The sequence below is a fragment of the Haliotis cracherodii genome, unplaced genomic scaffold (genome assembly GCF_022045235.1).
Source record: "Haliotis cracherodii isolate W230 unplaced genomic scaffold, xgHalCrac1.p SCAF_16, whole genome shotgun sequence".
In the NCBI taxonomy this organism is placed as follows: domain Eukaryota; kingdom Metazoa; phylum Mollusca; class Gastropoda; order Lepetellida; family Haliotidae; genus Haliotis; species Haliotis cracherodii.
In genome coordinates, this window is record NW_027266271.1 from 1,432,326 (window position 1) to 1,453,079 (window position 20,754).

General features: G+C 41.0%; 1 protein-coding gene across 2 annotated transcripts in view; it reads left to right on the forward strand.

Moving 5' to 3' along the window:
* Positions 1-20,754, forward strand: part of LOC139463729 (islet cell autoantigen 1-like) — a 341,431-nt gene that overhangs the window by 33,928 nt on the left and 286,749 nt on the right. For both annotated transcript variants that reach the window (XM_071244977.1, XM_071244979.1), the window contains exon 2: positions 7,932-8,008. In XM_071244977.1, coding sequence (XP_071101078.1) covers positions 8,004-8,008 — 5 coding nt within the window. In that variant the 5' untranslated portion in view covers positions 7,932-8,003. The remainder of the gene's footprint in view (positions 1-7,931; positions 8,009-20,754) is intronic.

The following is a 20,754-nucleotide window of genomic DNA, read 5'->3' on the forward strand; positions in this document are numbered from 1 at the left end:
CATGAATAGATACAAAAAAATATGGCGTTCCTATGTTTCTTTTCACCACATGAATGATGTCAGATCCTGCTGTGTGCCGTAGACAAATTATCTCTGAAGTCTGTGCATTGTCAGATATTTCACTTGTGTCACATGTGGCTCAGTAAATATTCTGAAGGATATCTTTTAGTTCTGATCCTCTGGGCATCAAGTATCAGAAGCCGCACAGGTACTAGGACATGTAGCATATAGTCTTACGTGTTAGAGAAAGGATGTGTCAGGTGATACGGGATTAGTATCGAGAGCACCTCTGTTGCATTTCGCCTACTCCAGACGTAATCTGGGTGGTTGCCCATATCACAAGCTCAAGATATTTTCATTATGTCTCACTTTGGTCAAATAAATATTCTGAGGGATTGTTGGGCTTGGGTTGTTATGCGCTCCATCGGATGTCACAGGTGATACAGGATTATTGAAGAGGGTGCTCCGCTGAGCATAGTCTAATCCAGATGTAATCTGGGTGGTCACCAATTCTGCAAGTTGCAGAACCTGCCACCATCTATGTTGCAATGTGTTGTGCCAGGATAAGAAATAATCTACAGTGGTAGAAATTGACTGTTTTCGTCCACTAGTCCTTAAAATGATAACATATAGCAAAACCCTTAAAAATGGCAAATTTCTACTAGTCGTTATGATACCTTAACTATTGGGCAGTTTGGCAAGGACTACAGGACTAGTGCCAAATTCTACCGCTGTTCTACATGAATATGATTGTTCATGATATTAGTATACTTATCCAGACAGACTCAGGCCCTCCCATCTGTCCGTTGTGTAACGTTCAAGTGAAGCGCTGATGAGAAGACAACAAAGGGATCCCGGACAGATACTCCTCTTGGTAACCGAGGGCTGGGGGCACCCCAGAGGAGGAAGAGGCACATTTTGGGTTCTGTGTTGTAGGATCAAGTCAAGAAGAGAATTTGCTGTGTGTTGTGTCAGGATAGGTAACGGTATACTTATATCATGAATAATCAAATTCATCTGCATATAAAACAATGCCGAGCGATGGTAAATCATCATGTCTAGTGATGTTTTATTGCAAATTTCCAATTCTCGTTGATGAAGTTTGTTATCTCTTGTTCATTCACCAGAAGCAATAATATGAAGTGTATTACTAACAAAAAAATAGTTTCATGAAAGTGTAACCTTTACATAGGCACTATACCACCATGCTATATTGGTACAAAATGTATTTAAATTTGTGTTTTGTTTGTTTGTTGTGGGACTCAACACAAGGGCTGAAACGGGTACTCAGTAGAGTTTCCTGCCCCTTGGAAACATGAGTGACCTCTCTTTCTTAGGGTCCGACCACACGGTCATTATGTCAGACTAAAGTAAGTCTTACATTTGGGCTTATTTTACAGTAACGCCAGACAAACTTAAAACAAAATGCTGTTTGTGTGGTGTTCAACTGTCATTCAAAGGCGGCACACATCGACAATGCGAAGTCATTTGAAAATGAAACATGCCAAACTCACATAGAGTCAGGCGTCTTCCTCCATCTCATCATCTACAAAACAAAGCACATTCGTTAGTTTCACTAAAAAGGTAGGTTTTTATGATTTTATGAAAGTAGATCTACATTACAAAAGACTACTTAATGAATAATTTAATATTTGAAAATTTGAATCTAAAATAATATAAGTAAAATTTAAACCTCAGAATTAGAATCTAGAAGCCTAAACATTTTGGATCAAACAAGATGTATTAAAACAAAGTAGAATCTATATTTTTTAAACCATGATATAATAAAAGTTCAATAAATATCTTATGTCAATTTTCCATAAACAATATTTAATTTTTGGTGTGCATTTTATCAATATAGGGCCGTACGTTATTTTCAGATGACACCTCTCTCCAAGACCACATACCAAGATTTGACAAAAAGGGTGTGCTCATGATTGTCAAGGATTTGCGCCCTCTTTCTATTGTTAAAGGAGAAGGTTTTAGATAATTTACTGAAGCACTTAATCCCCAGTACAAAGTGCCATGTCACACTACAATGCATATGTATCTGATGCTTATGTATGATGAATAGAAAAGAGTTAAACTTGACGACACCTGTCAGTTTAACAACTGATTCTTGGACCAGTTGTACCTCACATGGATGCATCACTGTCACCTGTCATTTTATTAACATTGACTGGACTCTGTCTAATTTTATATTAGCAACAAGGAAATTGGATGAGCGTCATACATGAGAAAACCTGGCTCCTGTTCTAACTAATATTCAGCAGGAATTCGGAATCGCAAAAGTGTCAGCAAACTGACAACGCCAGCAACATGACGGCAGCTGCTGCAGCCACAGGGTACAAACATGTTCAGTGTTTTTCTCACATCTTGCAACTTGCTATCAAAGATGCACTATCTGTATCTACAATTGAAAACATGTTAGTTGTTGCAAGAAAACTTGCAGTGTTTATTCACATATGTCCTTTGGCTACATCAGCGAAAGCTTGGCAAACCAGTTCAACATATAGTGATTAACGTTGCCACCTGGTGGAACTCTACCTTCTTCCCCCTTGACCGCCTTCTCACCTTGAGATCAGACATCTTCACCATTCTCCATGACAAGGTCAGCTCCACATGTATCAGAAGGAAGACCTTGAAGATACTCACAGATTCCCAGTGGACAATCATGGAGCAGTTCACTGTGGTATTGAGACAACTTGTCACAGCTACAAAGGTTCTGTGCTCTGAGGAGTACCCGACATCTTCGTCCATTTTGCCACTCGTCCTGGGTTTAATACCAATCTCATAAAATCAGATCTTAGTTCTCACTATCGCTAAACAAAGATCTGAGGACATCCCATTACGGGTCACGTCAGAACAATCTTTCATCCAACCAATCAAAGCGTTGCTCACCAAATGATGAAAGTGACCATCGGAATGTGTTTTCTCATCGTGCAACCTCGAAAACGTTAACACAGGATATCCAGGACGACAATTCCGCCCCGTACGACTGATTCCGTCAAAATTATCGGCTGTCTCTCACTTCCGTAGGACAAACATTTGAACAGAGGAGGCGTTGCACAGTACATGTGAAGTACTGTCATACAATTTAAACCATATATTAGACATTCTGGAATGTTTGTTTGTTCAGTTTTCAAAACTGTGCCAACATATTTTTCAAGCGTATTCTGAAATGGAAGTTGCCAGGTTGAAACGAGTACCGTAAAGCTCTAGAAAACTGCTTTCTAATTGGCTGATGTTTGTCATTTCAGTGGTCAGTCAAAGTTCGAGACAGGTCGTTCTGACGTGACCGTAATGGGATGTCCTCAGATCTTTGTTTAGCGGCAGCGAGAATTCAGATCTGATTTTAATGAGATTGGGTTTAATACAGAACCGCTTTCAGTCACAAGAACTCTACAGCAATGTTATGTGCACTGTAAAGGAGAAGATCACCAATGGTCTCCGTCAGCGCAGCATGAATGGGGAGTACTGGTTGAAACTTCCAATGATTGCTGCAGTATTTGAACACATATTCAAGAAACTAATGTTTCTTAGTGATGAGCAGACATCACAAGTATACATAGAGGTTATCACGCGAGTGTGTTTGGGGATGGTAAATATCCTGCATTAGGAATAAACATTGTATTTAGCGAGCCTTGGCGAGCTAAATACATAGTGTTTATTCCTAATACAGGATATTTACCATCCTCAAACACACAAGCGTGATAACCTCTTTATCATATAATGTCATTCTTTAATTCTGTGCTTGAAAATCGCTTTCCCTCTCTCACAAACATTACCATAACATTGCCTGTTTTCCTGGAAAGCGCGCATTGATATTTATTATGTCACAGGGTAAGTGATGTGTCAGTCGGACAGTGACAGTAGCCAATATAGTTCCAACTGAAATCTGTTTCTTATACAGTGGCAAAGCAACATATACGCAAAACAACAATTGTTTTCACTTGCATTTCGCAGCAATCCATCGGTCTGTCCGCTAGAATAACTGCACTTTGTCAAAGGGAAGCTACTCTAGCCCTAGTCTATGAGACGTCACGGCCACGCTCAGACGTTGTTGACAGTCGGCCTGTCCTGTCCTAACGTTAAGAAGTGCAATCAGATGTACACACAGCGACAAAACGAAAGAAGGTAACAATTCAAACATATTTCGGCCAAATCCAATTATTTTAATTTATGGAAAAGGTTTCAAGGCGCAGAAGTCTACAAGCACAGATATGGCTACTGATCACGCTTGGCTAGGCCTAGTGCCCTCGCAAAATTGTTTCGAAATTTATCTCCAAAGTTGCCAAAATTTGTAAAATGCCTTAGCTACATCACAGTTAGACACTGATTTTAAGTATATTAGACTGTTCTTTTGATAGTGATAGCAATTATCCCTGTAGTATATCCAGATTCCCGATGGTTAATTCTGACTCGATTGCCAAATGACAAGGGCGACGCCATGTTTGTTTATAAACACTGAAAGTAGTCCCTACTTGACCTTTGATATTTGCAACTCTATCCGCAAATGACCCCAACGGATATCGTTTTTTTCCGTTGGCTTTATCCTGCCGAGAAACCTACCCATTGTATGATAAAGCCGTGTACGTGATGATCTTCAGAACATCATCTGTGACAATGCACGGAATCAAGGAGATCAAGGATTACCTATCGAGTCTGAGCCTCAGGAGGATGATGAGCCACGTAAGAAGTCTGTCAAATCCGAGGGAAATGTCTTTTCATACCTCATCGGAGATCTGATAGAAGTGTCAGATGATGAGCAAGATGAGGATCAGCTTGAAATGTACCTGTCGGACCAAGTCAAATTCCGCACTGGGGTTCTGGAAGGATTATGGAAGTCGATACCCGAAGATGTAAGAACTTGCAAGAAAATACCTTGCAATACCAGGTACAAGCATGAGTTCAGAGAGAGCCTTTTCTGCAGCTGGACAAACTATCTCGGAGAAACAATCAGCTCTTAACCCCAGAACGGCTGATGCCATAATATTTCTCAATAAGAACCTTAGGCATTCACTTTCAAGCAAACCCAAGGTATCTGACATGCAGGGTGCATGTGTTGATCTTCCATGCACCGTGGATGCTACTACCTCGGTTCCAGCCACTGATGGCCCAGCACTGCCTAACCTCAAATTAGAGCAAAGCGAATAGAGTCATGGATGTTAATTACCGGTATCATATTGACAAGGACATTGGGTGTTTTCAATCCTATGGATTTCTGTATCCATTTATGTATGCTTTGTTTGGCATTGCAGTTTAATGCTGTCGTTAACATTGTTTCTGTTTTCTGTTTAAATAAAGAATTCATTTTTTTGAATTTTCACTCGTTATGTTTTAACAATTGATTGCAATACGCCCTTGTAATAGTATAAATACATGGTGTATCGAGATCTAAAAGCCTACATATAATAGTTATCTGAATAACATAAACAATTATTTATAAACAGGCAAGTGTTAATGCATAATGTAATGGTCAAAATGTTTGTTTCTATTAATTATGATAGCTTAATTGGTTAAGGAGGTATGAAATCTTGTTTCTACAATTTCCACAAGTTATGTATTGCATATAACAACAGTAGTATACAATATTACATAACTGTTATGCTTAGGATGGTTATTTAATTTCCTGGTTTTGAATGTTATGTTTCATTTTTGATCATGTGCCAATTTTATATCAACCTTAATAAGAAGGGAGATAAGCACAGATTGGTGTGGTCATATCACCATGTGTTTTAAGCAACATCATGAGGAAGTCATGCTAAGAGCCAATGAGGTCTAAAGTAATGGTAAGCCACATTTATTCACTCATTTGAAAATTCATAAATAGGAATTTGTTTTGAATGCATCTTCTTAATTTCTACCATACATAGTAACTTAGTTCTTCATAATTGAGGGTTTGTGGCTGATTTAGACTTGGCTCATGGAAATACGCCCTAGACTTCAACTTTGTTCATAAATATTCTCATGGCCTAAAGTTATGAAAGTTAAGGCATTGTTTCTGTACATTTTATTGGACTATTATGTACTTAGTGCAATTTCCAGGTTTGTGTTGTAATTTACCTTACTGTTAAATGTTCATGCCTTTGTAAAGTAAACAAGCCCAACCTAGTATAATGCTGCTGTATTATAAGTTCATGTGTAACGTAAGGAAATGTAAAAGCCATATACCAAGTATACTAAATGAAATCCTTTTTATCTGTTACAGTCAATCTTATGTTTGTACATGAGACACCAGAATAAGAAAAGAATAAAGAATCAAGATTATTGTTTGGAATTTCATGTTGTAATCAACACAATCATGACCTTTAAAAAATCGTCTTTATTTAAACCACTTTTTTTATACTTTCAATTTATGTTTTCCATATACAACTGTGAGATGTTAATCTACATCAGATTGGTTTCTTTCTTTAACAAAAATAATTGAAATTTAGTATAAGAAAAATCATACATATGTATTGTATCAAATTTGTAGAGATAAAAATTATATTTTACGAATTTATCATGAGTTCTGTTTTTCTGTTTAAAATGCAGGACATAGCGTATTTCGAGGTTGTATTTTCACCCCCGGCAATATCGTTTTCTCTGCCGTTTCAGCCCTACTCAACACATATGTCCAGTTCTTCACAATATTTTAAGTTTTGAACTTCTTTTGACAATGCTCTTAAATTATCTCAGAAGTACTTGACTGTGTAAACTTCTCTGAAAATGTCAGACTGAGGGTGTCAACTTTGTCATGAAGGTTTCTCCTTTTGATGACACCACATTTTACTTTAGTGATTATGCATAAACTAGTTGAATGTCAACACTGACAACAACTTTTAAGCTGTTTAACAAGAGTTTTGTTGAAATTTAAACCGTAGACTAAATATCCTGGTGAGCATGGTGAGCTACAGTGCTGTTTGACTATGAGTATATTTGAATTATCCCTCCTACTGGTCATGTGGTAAATAAAACCTGTGGGGATTCATGGTGAGAATAGGTCCCCAGTAATCCAGGTTTGCTTGTTTGCACCCCTCTACATTGACATTGCAGTGTTTGTCCTGGTCCTGACTGCTGCTTCGATATAGCTGGGATATTGCTGACTGTGATGTTAAACTACATGTGAATTATAAAGAATCTGATCGCTGGCTATTGAGTGATCATTGCCATAAAATATCAATGAATAAATGGTATTAATTCTTGACAATAACAATGGGGCGATGACCACCTTAATAAACACATGTGAATTAGGGCTGGGACAGGTAACTCGGGTATTCGCAGACTGCCCGGACCCGTGGTTAGTCTTATGATATATTGTTTATCAACAAGAATTATCTAGAACTCTACGGTTACACTCCAAGTCACTAATCACTAATGCTAATGTTCGCATTTCTTTCTGACTATGCACCAATTCCTTCTGAACTCTATAGGTTTGAATGAAGATAAAACTTTGATTAACTTCAGTGTATGCATGACCAGATTGTTTAATAAGTGTATCTAAATACATTTTCCCAATCGGACATTTTGTACCCAACTCTTAAGATTTACCCCGGGTACTTGGGTAGGTTGGGTAATAAGGGGTCGGTAAATATGGACTCGTCCCAGCGCTAATGTGAATGTATGTTACCATTATGGTGAAAGTATTTTGACGGGCATTGAATGTTTGTGATACAATTGGAAATTGAATAAGAAACATAAATTGCCTCATGTTGAAACTTGTGTTACATAAATTTGGCTGTTGTGTATTGCAACAATGATATGCAATATGACATGTCAATTTCATTGTTTTGACATTGTTGAAATTTAATACTTGTTTCATATTTGTCAATACTCTCATCCTCAATATTACAAACACAAAATTTGAAGACTTAAAGTGGTGTGGCACTATTTTTGACTGTTATCTGGCTTGGGAACATGCTTCACCCCATATTGTGTTCTATTTGCAGATTTGATGCAGCAGAGATATACTTGGCTAGAGAGTTTTGTTACGGTGCTTATAGATTGTCTGTGAGAGCAAAATGTCGTAAGTACACTTGCATTTAGTATGAATGATAAAGCAAACATATTATACTGTATTCGACATAATAAGCGCCCAGGGTGCTCTCAAAATTAGAAATGGGGGCTCTTATTAGAATATTATTTTGGTGAAAAACAACCGAGTTGAAATATCTTACATTTCGTGGTTTATGCTGACAGCCTGAAATGTATATATACGACAGATATATTTTTCAAGAATTTAATTTCCCATAATTAAGGGTGCATATAACATACGTATTATACAAGAATAAATATGTCTACATTGATCAATCGGAAGGGGTGCTAATCGGGATTGTTCACTAGCCAGTACATTAGCTAATATCGCCATGGGCGCTTATTACGTCGAATATGGTAAGTTATCAAAGTAGAAATAAGTGCGAAGAATAGCATTCATTAATGTGTTCTGGAAATGAATGGCTTTAGCGTTGCTCAGGACATTTTTAAAAGGCTAATCTTATTATCCCCCGCCACAAAGTGGAAGGGGGATATAGGAATGGGTGCCGTCCTTCCGGCCGGCCGTCCTTCGTACCGTCCGTCACATTTCGTTTCCGGAGCAGATCTTGAAAACCGTACCATATTTCTTCACCAAACTTGGCACTTAGTTAGGTCTAGTGGTGAACTGGTGCCTTTTGATCGTTTGGGATTTTAAAAAAATTACTTTTCGAGTTTCCATGGCAATGACTTTGATTTAGACTGAAAATAGTGGTAGTCCTCGTTTCCGGAGCAGATCTTGAAAACCGTGCCATATTTCTTCACCAAACTTGGCACATAATGTCATCTCACAGTATTGAATACTTTCCTTTCTTGTTGGTACGTTCTGCATTGCTTGAGTGTATGTTCCTCCAAAAGTGTCATGGACACAGTTGTTGCATTCACTGATTAACTTCATGCAGAAACACAACTCATTACAAATACAACAATGTAACTGATCTTAAACCTACTCAACTGTATAAACACTATATATTCTTGTCAACCATACTGTGTACTTCACTTGCTAGATAAGGGTGTTAGAACCTACACCGAAACCATCGCTCCTAATTGTAATAAAGAAGTTGTTCGTCCATATGCCTCATCCTTACTAATTACAAATTCAGTTACATATTCTATCATAAACTGCAGATGGAAAAATAACACCAGTTACAACTTTTTTAGTGCTGCAATTAGGCCATTTACAAAAAGGCCCAGTGGACATAGTTCACAGGAGCTAATGCATTGCACACAACCGGACATGTTGTATTGGTGGGGGATGTGAGTATTTCATGCTTGTTGTTCTATTAACATGATTTGCTCGCCTTGACATCATGGGTATTGTCAGTCGTCCATTTGAAATCTCACTTTGAACCCTATACAACATGTAGTGGACAATTTTCAAGAAAGATATAGATATGTTTTAATTGTTACTTTAGAAACAATTAGTCATTTGATACCCAGCCATCTTGAAAAACAACCATATTTGAACACCTTGATATGAATATTAAGATTGTTTGTTAATATTGTTTTGTTATTCTTAAATCCAAAACTAGGTACCAGGTGTAAGTAAGTCCGAAATTCTGCAAAAAGTTGTTTTCAATGATTTTATGCTTGGAAGTGTTCCATTTGGGAACAGTTTCGATTCTGACGTTGATCTCTGCATTCTTTCTCAACTCCAGTCGGTGATCTTACAGTTTCTTACATTTTCTTTTGGAGCAGCTGGGGTGGATCATCAACAAAGCTCTCACTTCCTTGTAGTCCCTTCAGTTCATCGGGAGACAGTTTCACACAGCATAGATCAATAATCTTTTGGTTCCTTTAGACATTTGGCTGCGAATTCAGCCACTGGTATCTCAGGCTCTGTCTGCTGCTCATCTGTTCACAAGCACAAGATGGGGTCTCCATGTTTTTCAGGACAGACCAGGATCAACCAAATTTTGGGTACCATTTAATTAGCCACTATGTCCCTATCTCTAGTGGTGGACCTTCGAGTCCAGTGTCTTGAACATAGTCTCTTTAACAGACTTTGAGTTTGTGGATGCTCTTTTGCTGATCTGACAATGGTGGACATGTGGTCAGACGAAGTCAAGAGATGGCACATGAACCGTCATTCAGGCTATTCAAACTTGACAACATCTTCTGTGACATGGCAGGGTCATGAATGTCACTGACAACTCCACAGTAGTGCATTACATGAAGAAGATGGGGTCCACACACTCCCGACTTCTCCAAGAGTTGACATCTCTGTTCTACTGCTTACTTGACAGTGTACCAGTACAGGCATGTAGGCACTGACAGAGTGCACATATCCAAACATAGACCTGTTCTGTCATTACCCCCCAGTAACTGCCAGTGTCTCCCATGCCAGACCCTCGAGCGGTGGATCATGATGCACTGGCGATCATGGAAGGGGAGAGAGTCTTCACGTGTATGCATAACCTCCCCCAGTCCTGTTGCCACAGATTTGTGCACTAGCCAACTCGTATCCCAGCGGAGGTTTCTATTTTACGGTATTCTCAGTGCCGAAAATGAGCACATAAGATATTTCATCAAACTAAAGCTCTTCAACAAAGACTTTATTATACATACGCCCAGGTTTCAGACTTATCTATAAAAAACCTCAGAACCGAAGGTGGACTGGTCAGTCAGCTCAGACTTACAGGTGTGTATCTCTATGTCCCTGTCCTTCTCAATTGAGGTTAGTACCTCCATTTCACAGTTAACAGAAGGAGATACAAATTTCTCAGCATATTATTAGCGCCTTGGTTATCCACTCGGATAACAACTCCAATCAGCTTTGTTCATCACAGACTCAAAATGGAATTCGATCAATGGAAATGGAATTCAGCTAATATCCTACCTAGGGTTTCTTGTTCATCCAACCGAGTTGGATTTTCTGTTGTTACAGGACATTGTGTACATTGGGACCAGATTCCAGTTAAAGGGGAAGTGTACACGCAAAAATCACTTTCTTTCTTTTTCTAAACAAAACGCAATTTTAGAATTAGTTAGTATCTGTGTTTGAAAATATACACTCATTTTTTTTCACAGTGAAAGTAGGAAGCTCACAATAGTGTGAAAGTGATATGCCGTTATGAGGCCTTCGTTTTACGAGCGAAATAGGCCTGAGTTATCCCCCTTAGATTATGACGTAATTGGTGCCAATTCAACTGGGTCCCTGTCTATTCTTAACGCAAAAGATATCAAGGACCAGTTTGCGGTAAAACAACATGGTCTACGACACACTCCGGCGCAGTGGTGTCTCAGCATAACACAATTCTGGCTGGCATCTGAGATGCTAGAATCACAAAACTGTACCTACCCCACGTGAAGCGGCTCTAACAAAGCATGATGACGTCATAATGTTTATCAATTGGCACCAATGACGTCATATTGCAAGGGGCATAAGCCATGGTGTTTTTGTTATGGAAATAGAACACTTGGTAAATGTGAAAAATATGAATCGTTTTAGTGCCAAAAATATGTTAATTAAATATGATGTTTTTATATTTTTGTCTATGACACTTCTATGTTAACACTTTTAATGTGGAAAAAGTACAAGAAAAAATGGTTCATTTCCGTGTGAACTTGCCCTTTAAGCCAGGCTATTGTCGGACCCTTGGAGGAGTGTTACATGAATGTACAGATGATGATCGCAGAAGCCATCAGTCAGCCCTTGCGATCTCGTCCTTGGTAGATGTCGTGTTCAAGGTTACTGACATCTCTCCAAGTTCTCACATACATAGGACAACTTCATCTCTACCCTCTGCAAACTTGGTTGAGCTCGACAAGATCCCTTGATCTCGATGCCCTTGTACGACATCCTCACGTCAGTGTGGCTCCAGCTCCAACTATATCCATATCTGCTATGTCAGCAACAATCAAACATACAAAGGCTGGTCAAAATGTTCTAAGCCTTTCAAACAAAACCAACAATTGTGAAAGTGTTTTTAATTATATTTTCAACTTTATCCCTCTGCTTTTCAATACACTTCTCATATCGATAGTGAAGCTTTTCAATTCCAGTCAGGAAGATGTTTTCTGAAGCCACCCTGAAATATCCATTCACAGCAGCTTTGAAGTCATGGTTGTCATCATAGTGCTTATATATATGCTAGTATATATCATTTTCAACAGCATGCAACATTTTTTGTGTGTAAATTTGCACCTATATTACCATATGGTTTGGAAATATGAGAAACAAAATTAATGCTGACATTGAAAAAGTACATACCCAGGGCTCGAAATTTTTTTAAACCCAACTTGTCCTGCAGTGCAACTAGATAATATTTTGTACTTGTCCTGCAATATTTTCACTTGCCCTGTTAAATGTCCTAAAGTTTTATGTTCTCAGTTATCATTTACTGCAGACATTACAAAATAATTCAGAATCCTTGCCATCTGCGTTCATCTCTGCCCATTCAAACTAGCTCAACCATGTGTGTCTTGTGGTTTGTTTTCTTTTTTTTCAGTCATACTGTTTTTGAGACAAAACTTTTTGACCCGTTTGTTAATTAAATCATGTTTTTTTTTTTTGTTAACCCCACCATCCCCGATCAAAAACTTTAAATTCCATATGTCAGCAATTTTCCTCACAAAATCAGTTGTTCACTATCGCTTTGACATCTGAGCATCAGTAAGTTAACAAGTATCTTACAACAAAAACAATTCTTTTTGATTATCTCCCTTGTTTCTATACCTGCTGCGCAAACATACTTACTGTTTAATTTTTTACTTATCCCGCATTACTCCTTAATGCATATTACTGCTTGTCCTTGACAGAGAAAAGAGCTGTGTGAAGGTCTTTGCTTGAAGAAGTTGTTCCAACTAGCTGAGAGGCCAATCCTATCGCGCAGCTCCCATGTGACCAAAGGAAGTGACGTCACGGATCCTCACATTACTCTTGTCACTTGCTGAGAGAAAACCTGTTTTTTATCTGTAGCATAAACTTGTTCAGACCCTTACATGTTTTGCTTCTTGAGTTAATGTTCATTGTGCTTGTGTTGTGCATACGGTTTGCATCTTGTGAAACATTGTACGTTTTAACATGTGCACAACCTTTGTACACCTGCTGGCGTTTTCTTCAGAAAGAAAACAATGGTAAACCCAGGGGTCTTGTTGTTTCAAGTAGTCATCTTGAATATTTTATGTGGCCATTTATTTCACTGGCTTGCATTCTATATTCTTCTTGCTTTGTACCCCACCATTGGCATACCCTCGCAAGTATTTTGTCTTCGTTTTGAATGTTGTCTTACGTTTGTTGTAATAATTGTTTTATAAACCCACGTAGTGGAATAAACAAATTATAGCATACATAATCGGGAGGGGATGCATTGTGATTTTACACTGCTTCATTGCAGATATAATGCTCTCATGCTCAAAGTGCCGGCGTAATATGTTGGCGTGGGATCCCCACCCCCTGTGCCTTAATTGTACATCTAAATGTATGTGTCATAGATGTACAGACTGTTTCCGCTTTCCCCCCACAGCTTTCAGACGGTACCCCTGTATGTCCAGGAAATGGAGAATGCAACCGGTCAGGAAAACATCGGCGCAAGATGTCTGACTTATCCGAGTATTCGCCCACTACCAGATCGACTATCTCGGACGACAACACCCAGACCTTCATTACTACCATGATGTCGGGCCCCATGGTCCTTATAAGTCTCTACCCAGAGCTCCCTGACGACCACAACTGCGTCTATCTTAACGGCACCTATCCAGTCCACCGGACAGAAGCATGGCGCCCAAGAGGCGCCCCGCCTATGGCCCAGACGCTTGCTATTGAAGCCCCTCTCCTCCAGTACATCCAGTACTTGCGGGCCATGCAACAGACGCCAACGCCTATTGCCTCAGCGCCTATACAGACTCCTCTACAAGCGCCGTCCACAGCACCCCTGCAGACGCCCCTACTAGCGCCTATTCAGATAGCGCCTACACAGATAGTGCCTGTCTATTAAACAGCGCCGATACAGACACCAGCGCCTCGTAGGACGCCTATACAGACGCCAGTTCTTCGTCGGATGCCTATACTCACGCCAGTGCCTCGTCGGACGCCTATACAGACGCCTTTACAAAAGCACTGTCTACATCATCCATAACAGTGTCTATCCTAGCGAGTCTGATTGCGCCTATCCTTCGCCTCTCCAAAGTGCGCCTCTACAGACGCTCACCTGGGATAACCGCGCAGACAGACGATTAGCCATTCCACGATATACTTGTGGCTATGTGCTCTCATTCTACAGGCCAATGAGATCGTCAGATCCCCAGGGCCAACCTTCGGAGACCAGAGCGGTCGCTGGACACTTGATTGTCGCTGAACGTACTCTCAAAGATTTCCCTACCTAGTGTACTGCGCAGGACGACTTACATGTCACGTGTCAAGAACTACGACTGTAAACATCGTCGACCGTAATCAGGTCAACTGACCTAATGGGATTCGTGCAGTGTATTTGTGCAGTCTGGCTTGCATGATCGCTTATGCGTAACACTGCGACCACTCGATCAGACGCTGTATACTCTGTCGCTGTACATCAATGACTCAATCCTAGACAGCTCTCAAGACCCTGGCTAGGGTGTCACAGCCAGCCTTCGCTGAGGCGTCCAAGTCTGGCTCACACCAGCCGTGACGCAACACCCTCCAGCCCCAGTGGCGTGGCGCCACCTCAACCTCCCGGGGCAGAGGAAAAGGCAAGTCATCGGGTGCATACCAGTCCCACAGCAGCAACTCCAAGAGAGGTAATGCCGACTGCAGGGACTTCAAGTGAATAGCCAGACAAGCACGACTGGGACTTCCACCCCCAGCTGCCCAAGTTGTTGACACTCCAGTATGTGGGAGACTGGTTGTTTCTGGCAGATTTGTGAGATCCTGGGGGACCCATATGTCACCAACATCATCCTACATGGGTACAAGCTGGCGCTTATAGACGACCCGCCGCTCACGTCGGTGCCCATAGCCACCTACCCCCCTACTCAACAGCAGCTACCAAGCCAGTACTAAGCCAGTACGTCTCGGCGCTGCTGGACAAGAAAGCGATAGAGGTTATACACGCCCCAGCCAAAACATCGGGCTTCTATCTCCCTAGTCCCCAAGAAGGACTCAAACACAGGAGGATAGGCGGTTCCCCCATTTGGATTTTCTTCTTGGCTACTCACACAGCTTACAAAGTCGATAGCCTTGTACCTCCATCTCCGGGACATCCAGGTCGAGGCATATATAGACGACTGTCTCTTGAATCATTGGGACACCGTCACCCTACTTCACCCTGGCTTCTGTACCTATTGGGGTGGAAGATCAATCTCAGGAAGTCAGAGTCGACACCTTCAGTTCATCGTGGTCTTCTTCCAGACGGACCTCGATCTCTTCTCTGTACCCAGAGACCGATGGGAGCGCAGCTCTCCACCTTCCATGCACTCTGCGCCAATGGCAAGTCCTCCTGGGCCTCCTAACCTCAGCACAGGACTTGACCTACAGAGAGGGGCTCCAACTGCGCCTAGATCAGATGTTCCATCGTCCTCCCAGATCATCTCAAGCAGCATCTCCGGTGGTGGACGGTGGAATCGAATGTCTTAGGCGACGTCTCCTTGACAGGGCTTAATACCTCTCTGCGCCTATTCGTAGACGCACCCCTGCAGTGATGGGGCGCACACCTGGAGGGACAGATCGCCTCGGGGCTGTGGTCAGCCAATCAGCGCCTATGGCTTTAGACAACCTCAACCTCTCCATCTCAACAGACAACATAACTGTTGTATGGTGCCTACGGAACCAAGGAACGACTCATTCGACCTCGCTCCTTCAACAGACGATTGTTTCACCTGGTGTATCATCTGGGGATTCAGTTCCGGGTTCAACACATTCTGGGCTGCCGAAACATCCTAGTAGATGCTCTATCTTGGCCAGGCAAAGTCGCTCCCACAGAATGTGGGACAGAATGCAGCCTCACCCAGACGTCTTCGCTCTTGTTTGTCGAGAGCATGGTCTCCCCAACATGGACCTATTCACCACCAGCTAGAATTACCAGATCCCGACCCACATATCTCTGGTCCCGGATCCACTGGATTGGGCAGTCGACGCTTTCAGTGTCCCTGGGGAAGGACTAAAAGCGTACGCTTTTCCGCCACCTGTACTCCTTCCCAAAGTCGTCCAGATGAGCATATCGACACAGAACCTCAATCTGACTTTGGTTACGCCCTGGTGGCCAGCGAGGGCTTGGTTCGTCGACCGCAGAGAGCTGTCCAACGCCAACCCACTTCCACTTCCAGATTGGCCAAATCTGCTGATACTCCCCCACAGCAGACGGCCACTCCCAGGATCAGACAAGCTGTGTCTTCACGTCTGATCCATTTACAGAGAGCACTGAACGCCAAAGGCTACTTGGCCAGAGCGGCTAGCGCCATCACGATGGCACATCGCCCAAACACTAGGAGCCTCTATATGACAAGTGGCAATCCTTCGAGAGCTTTTGCAGTGGCAAGCAACAAGACCCCACATCGGCATCGCCTCAATTCCTGGCCGAGTTCATGCTCCATCTGCGTCACAAGCGTAAGCTCAAGGGCAGTACCATCATGACCTACCATCATGACCTTCAATGAAAGTGAATAATTGACCACTTTCGATTATAAAGTGGTTTTAACTTCCCGATAATCCCAGTCGTGTCCTGTTAACCACATTTCTTGTAACAGTATCTTTTCAGTGATTATAAATGGTCCTATGAATCCAAGAGGATCAAATAGTCTTGCAATTTGCCTGAGAAACCTCTTTTAGTGGTTTCCTCTTCAGGAAACATACCAATTTTTGAATGTGAACATATCTTTTTCAGCAACCCACATAAACCCAAGTGCTTTCACCGATGGTAAATGGCCTTTACAAAGATCAATTTCAGAAGCCCTATCTTCTTCAGGAATGTTATCAAGGACATTCAGGGAATTTGACAACCATTTTCGAGCATGCATTGAAGCACTGGACCATAACTGAGCTAATCGGTTGTACAGTTCTATACCTTCATCCACATTCTCTACCGAGTCCATACTGTCATCCATGTATGTGGACTTTTTGACAGTTTTTGCAGCCATAGGCAGATCTACAAGATGTGCCTTAGTATGTTCCTGGGTAACATACTGAGCCAAGAAAGGAGAAGAGGTGTTCCTGAATACAAGACGACTACCTCAGGAGGCATCTGTATTCAGAGAATTCAGATCTCCAGAGAAATCTGTGGTAAGGTCTATCTTCCGGTGATATTTTGATCTGCAAGAATATCCCTGCTTATCAAAAATGAGAGAGACTGGTTTTCTCCTGAACCGTATCAGCACATCAAAGAGCTCATGATGAAGTTTCGGACCTGGACTGATTACATCATTCAATGATGTGTCCTGATTCTTTGCCGAAGCATCAAAAACAATACGGAACTTTGTTGTGGTCTTATCTGGGCACAATATCGGGAAATGAGGTAGATACCACACATTTTCTCACGATTCCTCATAATCTACTTTACGGATATAACCTTTTTCAACATACTGCAAGATGAACTTGTCATAGGCTAGTGCCGTGTCCTGCTCTTTGGATAACTTCTTTTCAGTGCCAAGCAACCTTCGAAATGCCATGGCATAGTCATTTGGCAATGAGGGAACGTTCTTCCAAGGAATACCAATCTGGTATCGGCCATTCAAAAACACTAGTGACTTCTGTGCTTTGTGAAGAGCTTGCTCATCATCTGGTATAAGGCGTTTGAAACGAGTCTTCAACTCTTCAACTCTTCAATTTCCCAAAATGACTTCACCAATGAGCACAATTCACTGTCTTTGCTGTATGTGTGGTATGTATATGCGCAGTGTTTTTGGGATGTTGCCTGACTGCTTACATTGCCTATGCATGTCCACCCAAGAGGCGTTCTCCTTGCAAACAGGATCACCTACATCTCTACAAACATCTTCGAATGACTGATGTATTTGCACATGATCAATACCTATCAAGAGATCGATAATTGGACATCGCCCAATACATGGGAAGCTAATGTTCTTCAAGTGACTCCATCTGTGTCTGCATTTCTGCCAATCAATCACTTGCAGGTCCCCCTTGACCCTAGAAGTAGTCAGTGCTGTCATTTCCATATCCACCCTACTATCTTCACTCTCAATTCTAAATGCCACTGGCTTGGTCTCAAATCTTTCTTTCTTACCATTCAAGACACTCAGATATTTTCTCTATTGACCCCTGCATCCCTAATTCTGAAGCTACATCAGCATTAATGTATGACCTGGTACTTGCATCATCCAATAATGGGTTAACACGGATCCTATTAGTTCCATTCTTCAGCACTACTGGGACTGTCCAAGTGCTGTGAAGGGATGGTCAAATTCCAATGGCATAGTTGCATGTGCTCTTTCAGAAAAACCCAGGTCATGACCTTTTTTTTGAGAACCTACCTGAGTATCCTCCTTATCCACAACTAAACCATTTTCTGCAAAATCCAGATTGCCTTGTGCAATGTCTATTCTGGGTATGTTCTCATGTAAGAGTCTATTTTGGGTTTTCCTACACCCATTGATCCCACACTGATATGCATATGTACATTGTGTCCCACGATGATTATCACCAAGACAACAAAGGATACTTTCATTTTCTTAGCAGTGTTCCATCTCTCAGAAATATTCATATTCTTGAACACATTGCATTTCCATAACACATGCTGTTCACCACAAACCTTGCATCTGACCTCCCTCTTTGACTTTCTATTCAGCTGACTGAAAAATGAGCATGACTCTTTTCTTTTGAACTCAAGTCTTTTGCTTTTATCAGAAACACCATGTGTTGTTTCCACAGCTATGATTTGGTATTCAGCTTCCTGAAGTACCCATTCTCTTAGAGTCTCGACAGACTCTTGCCCATCTCTGTCATGAAGCCATCTTTGGTATTGTGCAATCATTGACTCAGTCATTTTCTTTTGTAAAATGGCATACAATAACCCATTACCAAGCTCTTCTATTCTATCTGCTTCTTTCAGATTAACGACTGCAATGTCCAAGACATCAGCAAATCTTTGAACATCTCTAGCACTGCCTTGGCGAATAGGCTTCAAATTTGTCACTTCTTCTAACTGTAACGCTACTTGACGCCTCCTACCACCATACTTCCTTTCTAGGCGCTCTAATGCAATGTCATAAGCTATAGCACTATGCCCCAAACCTTGTACTGCTTTCAAAGCTTCACTAGAAAGATATTGCCTCAGCTGCAATAATTTGTATTCAGCAGTTGCTGGTGCTTGGTCTATGCATGTCAGAAATGCAGCTTTCTAACGTTCATAGCATTTAATATCACCAGAAAATACTGGGATAGAAACACGTTTGAGTTGATTCCATAGCTCAGTGCCTATTGCATAACTGTGTGACTCTGCTTTATTAGCACGTGTGGGTTCATGTGGTATGCTATGAACATCATGCCCAATGTCTTTCTGAATCATGGCTCACTTCCCGCAGCCTGTCGTTCAGGACTATACAATCTATTGCGTCTCCTACTTAACACGGAAGTCACATCTGACCTATTATCTAAGTGACATTGTGCTTGTTCAACTACAGCATTAGTTTCATCCTCAAGATGACTAATCTCTCGTTCAGTTTTAACGACATTTTCACCTTGCTGATTCTTTGCAAAAGCCAGAGTGAGTTGTGTCATAACATCGACAGCTTTCACCTGACTTTCATTTACTTTATCTATACCATCTTGTATGTCTATTCGAGATAGTTGGTCAGGAGATTCGAGTAAACTGTACAACTTGTTTTTTGCTTATGTGAAGGTTGACTTAACATTTGCTTCTTTGTTGATTAAGTTTCAAAATGTTCTCCAGTTTTAACAGAGACCCTTCTGTTTCTTGGCCAGAGACTCATCGCTCTTTACAGAGCCTCCTTCCTGCAGATACGACATAATTAATTTGACTTACCGTTTGGAAACCACGCTCTGCTACCATATATGAATGAGGCAGTTCTTATTCCCCGTTGAATAAACAAGTCAAAAAGATCATGTCGGACATATAATTAGACAAAAGACAGAAACACAAACCTTCCTTGCAAATCTGAATAAATCCCCCCAAAATGATATGTTTCTGTATATTCAACGAAAGTGAATAATTGACCATTTTCTATTATAAAGTGGTTTTAACTTCTCAATAATGGAAGTTCATTCTAACATTAGAAAAATCAATCTCCTGACTGGAGTTCTGAGGACGTCTTCATCCCACACCGAATAAATGTCAACTAAAAAATGTTACACTGTTCAACGTGATGGTCTGTCACATACAGAACATGAAACGCAAGAGATTTACAAAAAAACGGGTGTGTTTGGGCGAGCACTTCCATATTAATCGAGTATATTAAGATGAGCTGTACCAAAGCCAACCGAGAACAACTGTTTCCTTCTGTTCACTTTGTTCAAAATAATGGTATGCGTATGAGTAAAAATAATAGATAATATTTTCATTACAATTTAGTTAAGTCTCACTGAATCACATCGTCGTTTTTGTAAAACAAATTACCTCTGTGGTATAAATCTGGCTCCAGTGGCAGTGAGCTAGAACTGTCATTCCCTATAAAAATTTATATCATAGAAGCATTGATATGGTTCGGGAATGGTTCAGGTGAGCTTGAGCCCTTTTCATTACAATTTAGCTTAGTCTCATGACGATCGTTGGATCGCATCGTGGTCTTTGCGTAAAACATTTCCTCTGTAGTATAGGTATTGGGGTATAAATATAGCTCTAGTGGAGTTGGGGT